The sequence below is a fragment of the Diorhabda carinulata genome, chromosome 8 (genome assembly GCF_026250575.1).
Source record: "Diorhabda carinulata isolate Delta chromosome 8, icDioCari1.1, whole genome shotgun sequence".
In the NCBI taxonomy this organism is placed as follows: domain Eukaryota; kingdom Metazoa; phylum Arthropoda; class Insecta; order Coleoptera; family Chrysomelidae; genus Diorhabda; species Diorhabda carinulata.
Window position 1 is genome coordinate 22,736,365 of NC_079467.1, and position 13,111 is coordinate 22,749,475.

The following is a 13,111-nucleotide window of genomic DNA, read 5'->3' on the forward strand; positions in this document are numbered from 1 at the left end:
ACTTGCCCCTATATCACCTTAGAAGCACTGCTAAACTTACCTTTCCTTCACCGTATAGTGAAAAGAGGCATTTAGTGGAGCCTACATGCTTATCCAGATAGAAGAATTAAAGACAGGAATTCTTACAGGTCACTTATAAATTCTAGAAATTATTAAGGTAGAAATGCGGTTAGAAACTAATGGACCAAACGCACAGCATGATAAACACAAATATCCTATTCAAAATGGTAACCAATGGTCATCAGCCTTCTGCAATTTCGAAATGTATTTCTTTGATATATAGATGGTTCAACGCCAGCTCAAGGAGCTAGATTGGGCATTTTTCGACCAGAAACTGTATATCACTCAATATTTTCAGGCAGAATTGTTAGCAATAAATATTTGTGCTCAGGAGTGTTTGTTTGTTTAAGGAATTGAGTGAGTAGCCAAAGTTTCGTTATAGAAACACTCCAGGTCTAAGACAAATAAAAAAATTTATAACCATATCAGTGAAGGAATCTGAGGAACTTACCGTGATGTCCAGAAACGATATTAAACAGATGATCTATCTTCTGACAGATCACCACCACCTTTAAATACTAAGATGATATGGAAGGCTTAGTACCTCGAAGAGTACTGTCAACCCATTGGGAAGTGGGACACAAGAACGCTCAAAAATAGCATCCATTGGGAGAAGTATACATATTTTAGATGCATATAACAATGAGATAAAGAGTAGAGTTAGAGGTGGAAAGTTAAAGGTGAAAAGCCAAAACGACTCCCCAAAAAATCTACAATCATTTGTTGTTTAATTCACAAAATAAACTAAATTTAAATGATTTAAATAAAACAAAAGTAATAATCATTTATTTGGCTTCAATGCTCATATCACAATTTAAATGTAGAGTAGAAAAAACAATTATAAACAAGGCACGTGGAAAAGCTACATCGAAAAAAGAATACAGAGAATAAGCGAAAATAACATAAAAAATTAAAGTAAGCTTTGTAAGCAAATTCGTATTTGTTTCCATATTTGTTATTCCGCCTTGGATTTGGATTTATTCAGATTCCACTAGTGCCATCACAGTAAAGTTAATGTCTTCAGAATCTCTCTCCATGAATTCTTTGCACACCCTAGCCGCATCCTAAAATATATTTCCTAAGCTTAAAACCTTTGAAATATAGACTGCTATTTCCATTACCTGAAGAAGCTGTTAATTTTATTATTAAAGTGACAATTTTGTACATACCTCTAAGAAAGTTTCATGTGTGGTTTTACCATGTACAATAGGAAAATCTTTTCTTCCATCTAATTCGTACAGGTCGCCATCTTTTTCCACCAAGGCTACAAAATGGTGATTCACTTGTTCATCGGGATTTACCTAAAAAAATAAGGTGTATTTGATATATTAGAACAATTGTTGAATACAAAAAAAATCTACCTCTGTCTGCCCTTCCATAGCCAATTCTTGATGAGTAGTAATCAACTTATAAGCTATATCTTCAGCTTTTACCAATATATCCCCCCTTTCTTCAGGTGACATATTCTTTGAATCAGACAATAGTTTTTTAAATGCACCCTCACCAAGTTGTACTCTACAAAGCATGTTAAAATACTTAATTATTAATATTTATTTTTCTTGATTTCAATTTATTTTTCTTTAAATATATAATATTCTATTAATAGCTCCAGTCTTTAACTGGATCATATTTACCATAGAAAACCAACATACATGGAAACAAAAAACTTTTCTATAAACTTAAAATATAAATTGTACCTTTCCTCATTGTTTGCAATACTATGGATCAAGGCAATGGTACCACAAGCGTTTGATACTTTCTGCTTCATATACCAAAGATTTGGACTAACTTCTTGTCCTTTATTAAGCAATTCTTCTTTTTCTTTCTGTGCATGTGTATAATACTACAAATATAATTATTTTTATGTTGAGATGCTTCTTAAATTTGGAAATTGCGATGTATTTCCAGAAGAATTGATAGCCATATGACTAAGATAAATAGAATTAATTTCATGTAGTATCTTTGGATCCAAGGTGAACTTTTCCAAAAGTTACTCATTACAGAATGTCGCCCATTAAAGATGGTGACACTGTTTAGTCCAATTTTCAAAGCAAAGAATCTTCAAACTTGTTTATAAATTTTACATTAAATTCAGAAGTTACAAGGTATTGAAATATTTTCTGTAAAACTGACCTTTGGTGGTTAATAGGAAGAAGTGGATTACAGAATATTGATCTTTAAAGTCATATCAACAAAAAAAAAATAGATACAAATCTCAATTTCGAAGAACAATATTAGAAGACTCATTGCAATAACAAAAATAACGGAAAATTGATTTAGTTTATTTTTTAATATAGATGTTTCAATAATGTTTGGGCAGTATCAAAGAAACCAACTTCTAACTTTCAAAAGCTTAGAAAAATCCCAACAATATGTTACCATAATATATCCCACACACTGGTCAGTATTCCCTTCAATAAATAGTATAGTACGGATCAATCCCAGTATGAGGTAAAATCAATATAAGACAATAAAAAATTGGTAAGCTAAGACCATTCATTTAAACTGCCACATCAAATTTCAAGTGACCACTTTTAAGATGCCCATTATTATATTATCTTATTTTATTAGTTTTTTTCATCATTAAAAACTCAATTCTGAGGTATAAGCTAATGTATATCTTGGTAGTTAAATATTGGTTAAATAGCAATGCTTTCATGCTTTCTGAACAATGAACAGTTTAAATATTTCATTTTCATTTCATTCTCTAATTTTGGAACTAATGCGTCTATAAATTTTGAAAATAAATAAATACTGTCCTGACACAAAAATAGCTATATAAGTAAATATTTATTTTAAAATAATCGATTTTTTAACTAAACTATTAAAAAAATGTGGAATACTTTATGATAAATCGATACATTGATGAATTGCTTACCTTCTCACTACAAGGAAAAAGCAATATAAGAGCTATTACTGGCCGAGGAACCCATGCAAGAGCATCAGTATCCAAACCGTAAACATCGACTACTTTATATTTTTCAGGTACACCCAAGACGTGCATGAACTGCAATTTTTCGAAAATTAATACGATGATTGCGGCGTAAATAAACATCAAACTTACCTTATTCATAACCTAAAACAAACAAATATTAGAATTTTCAAATATGTGTTGAATACATTTCGTTTACTCACATCTGGATTTGATTCCAAAGGAAAGAGGGACATTTTAATTTTAAATCTGAATAATTTGGACTGAAACTATTAATTTTTTAATGAAATAAATCGATTTGCTCGGAAAAGCCGACGTCAAGCTTTATATTACAAATATGGCGTATTGAGTGATATCTGTCAGACCCAGCTTTCCGATGCCACCCGATCCTCCAATTCAGTGAGGTACTAGAAAAATTTATTAATCAGTTTAAAAAAAAATGATTCACATCACCCATTTTCACTTGATTTCACTTTAATGAGTTTTTAGAATTTTCAACACTATAATTTTTTTTCGGTTAATCGATTATCAAAAATAAGTGTGGCATTCCCCATGCTTTTCTAAAAGTAGAAAATTAAGGATCTAGATAAGTTGACTCTTAATTATCAGTTGAATATATTGGCAATGAGATGAGGCTCTTTATTATGGTGTTTAAGCCATTATTTAAAATAATATAAATTGATTGCTAACACACAGTCATTTCACTTTAGAGTTTAACGATGATTCAGTCATAATTTTTTTAAATTTAATTGAAAATATTGATCGCTGATTAAAGTGAGGAAAATTATCTATGACAGATTATTAATTTGATATTAGTGGAAAAATACTGGCAAATTCAATTTTTATCAATAGTGGTAAATATAACTGCCATTAGGATCAAGAACTTAATAAATTTTCAAAATACGTTTCAAGTGATCATTTTATAATACTCGCTTCGACAAAGTTATACGTGTTCAAATTCTCGTGCATTCTCGTAAGAAACTCTCTTTAGTAGTTCGCGCATTTGGTAATATGGTCGTGAAGTAGCAGATTCCGTTGTAATGAGTACTTATTATAACCTATAAAAAGTTTTCATTTTTATTGCTTTAATTTGGTACGTTAATATATAACTTTATAGCAGACCCTACACGATCAATATATTGACAATCTGTTGCTAAATTGTTTTGTCTATTCTAAATGAAAGTTAGGTTTTATAACAGGAAAAAAAATTGACGTTTGGATCTATATTATTTTTTTAAAAATAGGAATTGGACTGGACTTTTCACCAGATACGGTCATCTAAGATGCCTTCTCTACACCTTGGGCATCACGGACGATCCGGAGTGCTGCTGGCGCAGGTAGAAGGATGAAACGGTAGACCACGTCATCTATGAGTGCTCAGAACTCACTCGACCGCGGTTTAAATAGTTGGGCAAGCCTCATAGCTTGTCTAATGATATAAAAGGCTCAAGTCAATGCGTCAGTGTCAAGTGGGGCCTATTAGAAGGCCTATATTTGCTTGAGGGTTCTTAAGAGACCAAGAATAATAGCATGAACTCCCTCAAAGGTTCGGTTATCTATTGCAAGGTCAACTGTTTGGACGTTTTATCCGCTTGAGTGATCATATTGTAACGTTTTTCTTATTTATTTGTACGATTTTTATACGTTCAAAATTTATTTGAACACTATATACTACATTAACTTATAATTCACTTATCACTTAACTAACTTTAATAGTTTATTTAAATTTTTCGATTACTTTCTATTTCGGTCTATTCAATACGACCATTTAATATAATCTAAACTGGGCTACATGAACTTCTTATATATACAAAAGAATTTTATTAGGAAATAAAGAAACAAAACAAATATATACATAAACCTTCCTATAAATTATTCAAAAGAAACAGTGTAAATAAACCGCCTGCTATACAAACAAAGATCAAACGAATTCCGGGTATTTTATCAAAGGCGGCACGGTACCTTCGCCGAATTTTACTATATCTAAACAGGACCGGCTCCAGGGCGGAGATGAGTTCGTAACAATATGCTGCGTTTCATGCTATCAGTGCGATGTCATCAGCATACTTAGAGGAATGGTATAATAAAAAAGCGAATTTATATATTGAAAGCTTTATTTCTGATACACAGGTTAAATATTCAGGTATTTCACATTGAATTGAAATAAAATAACGTTGAAATCAGTGTCTTTTGATCAGTTTCTCTAATTTAATTTCGCCAGGAGAAACCACAAACCTGTAAACATTTTTAAATATAAAAAGAAACTGAAGAAAAGTCACAATACGAAAAACATTAATCGTAAAAGCTAAATAACATTATTAAATCTAAAAAATGGTCATTCTTGCTTTCGTTCATTTTTATACAAACACGTAACCTCAACTTACAATAAAGTAATATACACATATATAAAAATAACAGCTATAACAAAAACAAATTATTCAGCATAATAATACTCTCAAAATTATTGTAAGTTAGTGTTATTTACTTCTTTCTATAAGTACGTCGTTTCTCAAAAATCCTTCAAAATTGTTCTTTTTTTTTTTGAAAAAACTTTAAGTTGAAAAATTCTAGCAGGCAAAAATATTTACGAGCTTCAATTCTGAAGAATTTCGTTACATAAATAATAATTGAAATATACATTGCTTTTAAAAATATATATAACATCAAATTTCAGTAAATACTAGATTTTAATTTAGTGGTAATTTTTTGGAAACGGCTTTCTCTCCAAGTGGGAAAGTGCTATAAAATGGACCAAAAGGCATATTTCCGACAGGAAAGTGCTAAAATGGACCAAATGTCGTATTCCACAATAAGTTCAATAAACATAAATAAGCAAGCTTAAAGCATAAGTTGAAATGCAAGATTTTTTTTGTCAAATAGTAACATTTAGTTGTCACATCTGGAATTTTTACGAAGATATAGGGATATGTCAATATTATTAATTTTATATCTTGATTTGACTTCTTTATTGCTTTGTTTCTTTTTCAAGTTCTTTTAAGAGCTGCTTCATTTCTTCGGAAAGTTGATGTTGATCAGCTACTCTTCTGAAAACAAAAAAAAAAAGAATAATAAACAGGAAATATAAATATTGGCGAATTTTTTGGATTCGAAAATGAGGAGAAAGTATGTTTGTTGTCGTTGTCGTGAGACTTAACTAACCTAACTTATAATTTATTCAAGTCCACAAGTTACTTTTTTATTTCTATGACTTTTTATTATAAACTAACTCCGTTAAACAAGCTCGAATATATAACAGAATGGACATTTCTAGAATTCTTGAGTGCTAACAAAAAAATAAAAAAAAAACTTCTTAGAAATTAGTTAAAAAAAAAATAAATAAATATGTATGTTTATGAAAAACATGATCCGGTCACTTAGTTCAGTTTCCAAACAGAAGTGACCACGATCGAGATTACAATCCGAATATTCGCATTAGGATCCGATCATTTATTGACAAGATTGACGTAAATATTCTATTTACTTTATAGTATTTATTCGATATTCTTTTTGTTATTACTGTGTGTAAAAAATGTCTCTGTACTGTTGGAGCTTATAAATAAATTTCGTTTAAAGCCGTCTAATGTGTTAGTTTGACATGTTTTTAACATTTGGGATGTTACCTTTCATGTTCCGTTTCCTCTTTTTCCGCTCCTTCCTCTCCTTCGGCTGCAAAATAAAAAAAAAGTATTAACCATTTTTTTCTGACGTGGGGAGGTTCAACATGCCAAATTTTAAAAAAATATGAAAGTGCACTTCAAATGATCCAAATCTGAAAAGAAGAGTTAACCAAAAACTAACAATAAGAGATATTTCAAGGAAATAAATTCGTATGAAGAGTATGAAGGAAAAACTTTGGGTATTTAGTTTGTGAGAGGAAAAGGATTGTTAAGTATATGAACACAAATGATAAAGTATGTACATTCACAAAAAAATTATCTCTACTTATTAAAAAGAGTAATGAGTATGTACAGTGATAAATATTTACAATTTTAATATGAAGGTAACCATCAAATTATTCATAATCAACTAATGTTTATTTACAAAAAGCAGGTAGGTAAAGGTTTTTCTAAATTAACAGTTATCTCAATTAATTCTAGCTTGCTTGTGTTTGACTATTGTATTCTTTATAGTTTATACAATGGTTTGGCTCTTACATCTCCGAATTATACTGAAGAAACAATTTTCAGCAAATTACTGTAGGTTACTAATTACTGTGGTATTAAATATTTACAAAACCAAAATCAACCAATTATTTAGTGAGATTCAAAACTGGAATAATTTTTTATTCGAAACTTTTCTTTTAAAAAAACATTTTTGGGTGTTTTGAGGATGTCAAACTCAATATGGGTGGGAAAATAAAAAATATTTGACTGTTCAAAGCTTCCTGACTGACGACAGTTAAAGATGGTATTACCCATATACGAGGGCTTTAAAAAATGCAACATAACAGCTTGCCTTCTTGAAATTATATACAACGAGGACGAAAAGGTTTACATACATCTGATATTTTTAACATGAAATTATTTTACATAATATTAGAAGAATTTAATTTTGAAAAAATTAAATTTACACAATTCTTCATTGCACTTTGATATTTTAAGGAGACTTGTTAAAAAAACTCATCATGAGTTCAGTCAAATTAGTTTTTCAACTATTTTATTGGGAATATTGGTAGTTTTGAAAATTTGGAGTACAAAATAATTTTTATAGTATCACAGTCTAATTGTGAATTAGTTGAGATCCATATCAGAAATACTTCCAATACAATTTTTTGTATAATTACCTGTATTTATTTCATTAATATAATTTACATTTATTATTGTAGTTATAGCTACTGATAACATTTTCCAGTGAATATGAAATAAAAAAAACTCCAAAATCTTTGATCAGTTGAAATTCTAAGTTGTTAAATTTATAACTATTTTCTTTTTTCTCATGGAATTTCCTATTTTAAATGAAATACATTTACTATGTCTACTAATGGAGATTCCTGCGAACTGTGAATTCATTTATTGTGAATTGTGCTGCATTTCCGATTTTAGTGTTTGATATGCTTTTGAAATACTAAATATGTGAATTTTCAGTGATCTTTTATTAAAAAATGTGAATATTAATATGAAATTGACGAGTGATTGTGTATTATGTGCCTTAATGAAAATTATTTAAACCCAGAAACTACTTGTGATTGTTTTTTATTCAGTCAGTGAGATGTAACTATGAAAAATAATAATAATTAGATATTTCAATTTTGTTCATAATATTGAATTCAAACTCTAGAAGAGTATGCAGTATGCATTGAATCTCTGATGTTTTTAATATTCACCAATTTATCTGGTTTTATTATAATACAATATTTGAATGTTTATTAGGTACATGAAACTGATTCTCGTTAGCTTTAGTAACTAGTTTGTATTGGAATTTAATTTTTTTAATGACTACAAAGAAATTTCCGTTGAATTAAATTTTAGCTAACAAGAAACTCAATATTACTGGAATATAAAATTGATTGTATAATTTCGTTGCAAACAGGATAAAAACTTTGAATTTGGAATTATTACTCTCGATTACTTTGAGTAGTATTTATGGGTTGCGAGAAGATAAGAAGTGTATGTATTTTTTAAGGTTTATATACATGTGAAACAATACAATTCGAACATAGTCATATTTTGAACATACGTACTTGTTGACAACAACAATCAACATCAGTTATTTTTTTGTATTATTTTTTATACGTATCACATGAAAGGGGGGAAAATAAGAATTATTTAATAAAGTATTTAAATAAAGATCTAGTTCTATATGAAAGCATGTAGAAGGTACTCTCTCTTATTTTAATGTACATTGAATAAAATATTGAAATTTGCTACATGTTAGACTTATGTACACTTCCAAATCACTAGCAAGGCTTTGTCCTCATTGAAGGTATAATACGATGTGCAAAACATGACTAGTTACAGAAAATACACACACTATATTGAAACACTTGAAAATATTCAACATAAACATGTCAAAAACATGAAAAAAAGTGGGAAATTGTGTGCTGAACATAAATGTAAACTTCAAACTTATTAGATATATAGCGGGATTGACTAGTAGTATAACCTATAAAAAAATAAATCTTACTATCAGTTTTTAGTTTTGCTCGTTCTTCAGATGTCACAATTGGATCTATCTCAACATCACAATATTTATAATAGATTTCCTAAATTTCAGCACAAATAAGCCTTATGACTAGAATAACTACCTACTTCAAATATATTTTGAAATAAATCAATTTACAAACATTTTGTTTAACTTTTATAATATCCCAAAATGGTGGTTTCTATACCTATCTAACCTAGATTGAAATCAATCTGCTGAGCTACCCTCTGTTATAATTTGAGATTTCGTTGCAAATTTTTCTTCTTGCACTACAAAGGAATTGAGTGCATTGGGTGTAGATGAATGAATATACCACATATGTAATACTCCTATATGGACAGTTGGTATGAGAGAAAATATCCCTACGTTAAGGTGCCGACAATATTCATTTTCTCAGAACCGAGCTGGAACCTCTGAGGATAGAGAAATCGTTGCCATTCTGTCTTCATTAGTCGGAACAACTTATAGAAACTGTCCATATAGAAGTATGAAATATATGGAATATATACAATTTGGGAATTTTGTAAACCTGCTACAAGAAACCAAAGGCACTAAGAGGTCGATTTGATTAAATGTGCATTGAGATGAAATAATTGCAAACATGATGATGAAAGTTGAAAACATGCATTTTACCAATAGTCAATCTCGTGATATAAATATGTAAATTTGAAGGGTGTAACAATTATATATAAATAGAACATCAGCCTATCTACCATGTTTGGGTAAATTAAAACGCCAATCGTGTTCCCTAGGATCCACCTCAGTTTGGTCTTCGACACTGATCTCATAACGCAGAGGTCTTCTACGGGTTACTTGGGCTACACCAAACAGAACCATCAAAATATACTACATCATTCATTCAGTACCATTTGATGTGAACAAAAAATTTATTAATCTGAAATATTTTTTTCAGTGTACATCTGTCTGATTAGGTAGAATGCAAAAAACTGCCTATGTTTATCAAAAAAACATAGTTTTAAAATGAAAATTTTAAACAATTTTCGTTGAGATAAAAATTATAAAACATTATTAAGGAATATTGAATACCATCTCAGCTAAATTAAAAACTTGTACAGTTATGTGATTTTTTTAAAATTAGTTGATACGTTTTAAATGGAAAAAAAATATATTGAATAGGCAAAATAAAAGACAATTTCATTGAAGAGGAAGTTTGTGGCATTATATAACCCTTCGCATGTGGATATTGGGATATCATATACGTTGCGACCCAGAGGATCTATCCTGTCCCCCTCGAGATACTTGGGAAATCAGTGTTCACAGCTCTAGATGCCAGAGATCTTCTATTTCATACCTTTTTTTGTCATAATACATTTGCAGCCCATTAGAAGACTTCTCTCCTAACCTATACTAGATGTAATAAATTGTCTTATACAGTTCCACTAATCTAATCTATTCATCATACTTCGTTTTTTTAATAAAATTGCAATGTTTTGTCTATGTTTTTATTATGTATATGAATCTACTTGAAATTAATAAGTTCACATCAAATGGAAAACGCAAAATCGTTAGTAGGTAAAATGAACATCATCCAACATTTTTATACATCATTGTTAGTATATTTATCTGGATATGAATATATGTATAAATAAATATTGAAGAGACAATTAACAATACTGATAGATTTTATTCTCATAGCATGTATTAGCACAGAGGTTTAGTCAATTATTTTGTATATGAGGTGAATTGAATTTGTTACCAAAACTACAGGAAAACACAGTAACTAGTGATTGAAGTTACAAATCACCTATTTTATAAATGGTAGTAAACACTGTCAAGTTAACATAAAAATCAACCAATTTTGATCCTTGTACTGTAAACAAAGAACTTTTTATTAGGCAGTCTTTTCGTGATTGAAGCATTTTGTGAAGTTATTTCAGTATTATTGTAAGTAATTTGCAAACATGGGCCTTCATTGAGTGTAGAATTTTGTTAGAAATATACTTAGTTCCAATGCTGTTTTTAATAAAAAAAGAAAACTTTTATACGTGAGAGAATGCTCTAAATATGATTAATTAAAAATGTGGAGCTTACTTCGGCCCTGATAATAATGTGGTTTGCAACCTTTTGACTATCACAGTTACTAACAAATACTGCATCAAAATACTTAGAAGTATTAAAACTTTTATATACGTTCTGTTTCTGCTATTTATTGTAACTTTTGGTTCACGTTAAATAACTAATAATGACCATATTTTCAATTTTTGGGAAGTCTACTGGATTGATACACTAAAACTAAATGGGTTCATATTGTTCACAGGGGCTATTTTTTGTTTGTACAAATTATGCTCTATTCAGAGAAACAATACAATAAATTTTGAGGTTATGTTTCGAAATAGATTTGGCTTAGGCTGTTGATCACAGAACTAGTTTTTTAGTTGGTCGTTGTTGCGCGTCATCTGGGGTTTTAAACATTAACATTAGTTAAAAAATATAAATTTTATTAATAGCGCGTTGATCCGAATGATAATTATATATATATAAATATTTATTTTGAATATTAAAAATTAGTAATTTCTTATTTGTGATAGTTGAGAAAATGGTGGTTGAGCTTTACAACTAAAGATGGCGCAGATTTAGAAAGAAGAAATAACATTGTCATAACCATCTAAATATAGGTGATCTATGATAATAATAAAAATGTTAACAAAAGAGGAAATCTAAATTTGTTAGCTTAAACTTCTAATTGTTCTAAACATTCAATGTATTCGTATAGTTTTTGTTAAATAAATGTATTCTCTATAGAATGCCTCCAGTATTAGGAACATCTCTTCATCAAAGTCTCATAAACCGAGTTTCAAAAAGTCTACACCAAATTAGAAACTTTCTCATTATCTATATATGAAGGTGGCATAACATTGGACCCTAATGAGAATAAGAGAGAAAAAGATTGGTTTGGAGAATAATTATTATACGAATGATTTATCAGTCTTGCTAAGTGTCTCTTGGGATAATTTATTTAGTTGCTCAAAATTAGAATTATCTGTGGGTATACATTGTGCCGCAAAATTAATGCATATTTTGTAAAATTGAAAATTCCATTTGAGAATAATATTCTTTAACTGTACCCAACAACTGTTATGTCGTGGACTAATCTGCTATCTCTAGGGCACTGACACGGTATAGAGAGACTGAAACGAACCAAAGAAGACTTGCATAAGGACATTACAGAGCGACGAATCAATATTGATTTTTGAAAATTACCTCATAAATCAAAATATAGTACTTGGAAGCCCGACATATAACAGTATTTTTCTATATAGGTAAAGCAACAACTGGTCCTCTTCTAACCGTAAACAATCACAGGAAACGAGTTCAGTTTGCCTGAGAACTGTGCAGCCGTGATTTTAGCAATAGACTGTTTAAAAACGGGTTTCGATTTTGACTGTAGTGCTGATCGTCGTAGGAGCGAGCGATTTGCACATGTTATATTACAGAAAATGTCAGCTACGAAGGTCTACAGACATTTCCTCATTTTACAAAATATGTTTTAATTTTGAAAATATTTTTTAAAATTAATTTTGCGGAGCAGTGTACTTTTCATGAAAATTATTAATATTTTCAATTAACAGTGCTGTAGCTAGGAGCAAAAATTTGACTCATCAAGTTTAAGATGGAATTCATATTCTAATAAATTATAAAAATTAGAGAATCGGACAATAATAACCCGATGATGATTACTTATAATAATAATAATAATAGTAATACTTCACTTACGTCGACTTGTAGATGGAGCTGCAGTGTCTTTAGTAGAAGGGGAAGTTGCCGTACCATCGGCACCTATAGTATAAAATAGATAATTATTAACAATTATTATTGTAACACGTTTGCTTTAAATAGGGGAGATGATACTCACCGAAGCATGCAGAAAGGTAAATCAACGTCATGCAAACTCAAAATAACTTACTAGAAATTAAAAATGATGACTATTTATATCACAAAAAACCTAGATAAACGATT

At 29.6% G+C, this 13,111-nt stretch overlaps 2 protein-coding genes across 43 annotated transcripts in view; both read right to left on the bottom strand.

The window, feature by feature from the left end:
- Positions 1-831: 831 nt before the first annotated feature.
- Positions 832-3,353, bottom strand: LOC130896996 (ubiquitin carboxyl-terminal hydrolase). 2 transcript variants are annotated; one of them, XM_057805455.1, is made up of 7 exons: positions 3,196-3,353; positions 3,125-3,136; positions 2,939-3,067; positions 1,758-1,903; positions 1,422-1,575; positions 1,230-1,361; positions 832-1,124 (listed from the first exon to the last, which is right to left on the bottom strand). In XM_057805455.1, exons 1-7 carry the CDS (start codon positions 3,226-3,228, stop codon positions 1,038-1,040), a joined length of 693 nt encoding a protein of 230 aa, XP_057661438.1. In that variant the 5' UTR covers positions 3,229-3,353; the 3' UTR covers positions 832-1,037. The 2 variants fall into 2 exon arrangements, with proteins under 2 accessions (XP_057661438.1, XP_057661437.1); XM_057805454.1 differs by having other exon boundaries at positions 2,939-3,136.
- Positions 3,354-5,088: 1,735 nt separating this feature from the next.
- LOC130897163 (ankyrin-3-like) overlaps positions 5,089-13,111 on the bottom strand; it is a 217,828-nt gene continuing 209,805 nt past the window's right edge. For 38 of the 41 annotated variants that reach the window (XM_057805840.1, XM_057805839.1, XM_057805835.1 and 35 more), the window contains 4 exons: positions 12,869-12,931; positions 9,847-9,951; positions 6,613-6,658; positions 5,089-6,036 (listed from right to left, as the gene is read on the bottom strand). In XM_057805840.1, coding sequence (XP_057661823.1) covers positions 5,958-6,036; positions 6,613-6,658; positions 9,847-9,951; positions 12,869-12,931 — 293 coding nt within the window. In that variant the 3' untranslated portion in view covers positions 5,089-5,957. The remainder of the gene's footprint in view (positions 6,037-6,612; positions 6,659-9,846; positions 9,952-12,868; positions 12,932-13,111) is intronic. The other 3 variants (XM_057805876.1, XM_057805834.1, XM_057805832.1) reach the window with 1 other exon arrangement.

What these genes read in the sequence shown, in the direction of transcription:
- LOC130896996 (XM_057805454.1), bottom strand. Translation starts at nt 3,228, where the DNA reads ATGTCCCTCTTTCCTTTGGAATCAAATCCAGAT. An exon ending in CTATGGAAGGGCAGACAGAG is followed by an intron (nt 1,362 to 1,421) that starts GTAGATTTTTTT and finishes TTATTTTTTTAG; the next exon opens with GTAAATCCCGATGAACAAGT. An exon ending in CACATGAAACTTTCTTAGAG is followed by an intron (nt 1,125 to 1,229) that starts GTATGTACAAAA and finishes AATATATTTTAG; the next exon opens with GATGCGGCTAGGGTGTGCAA.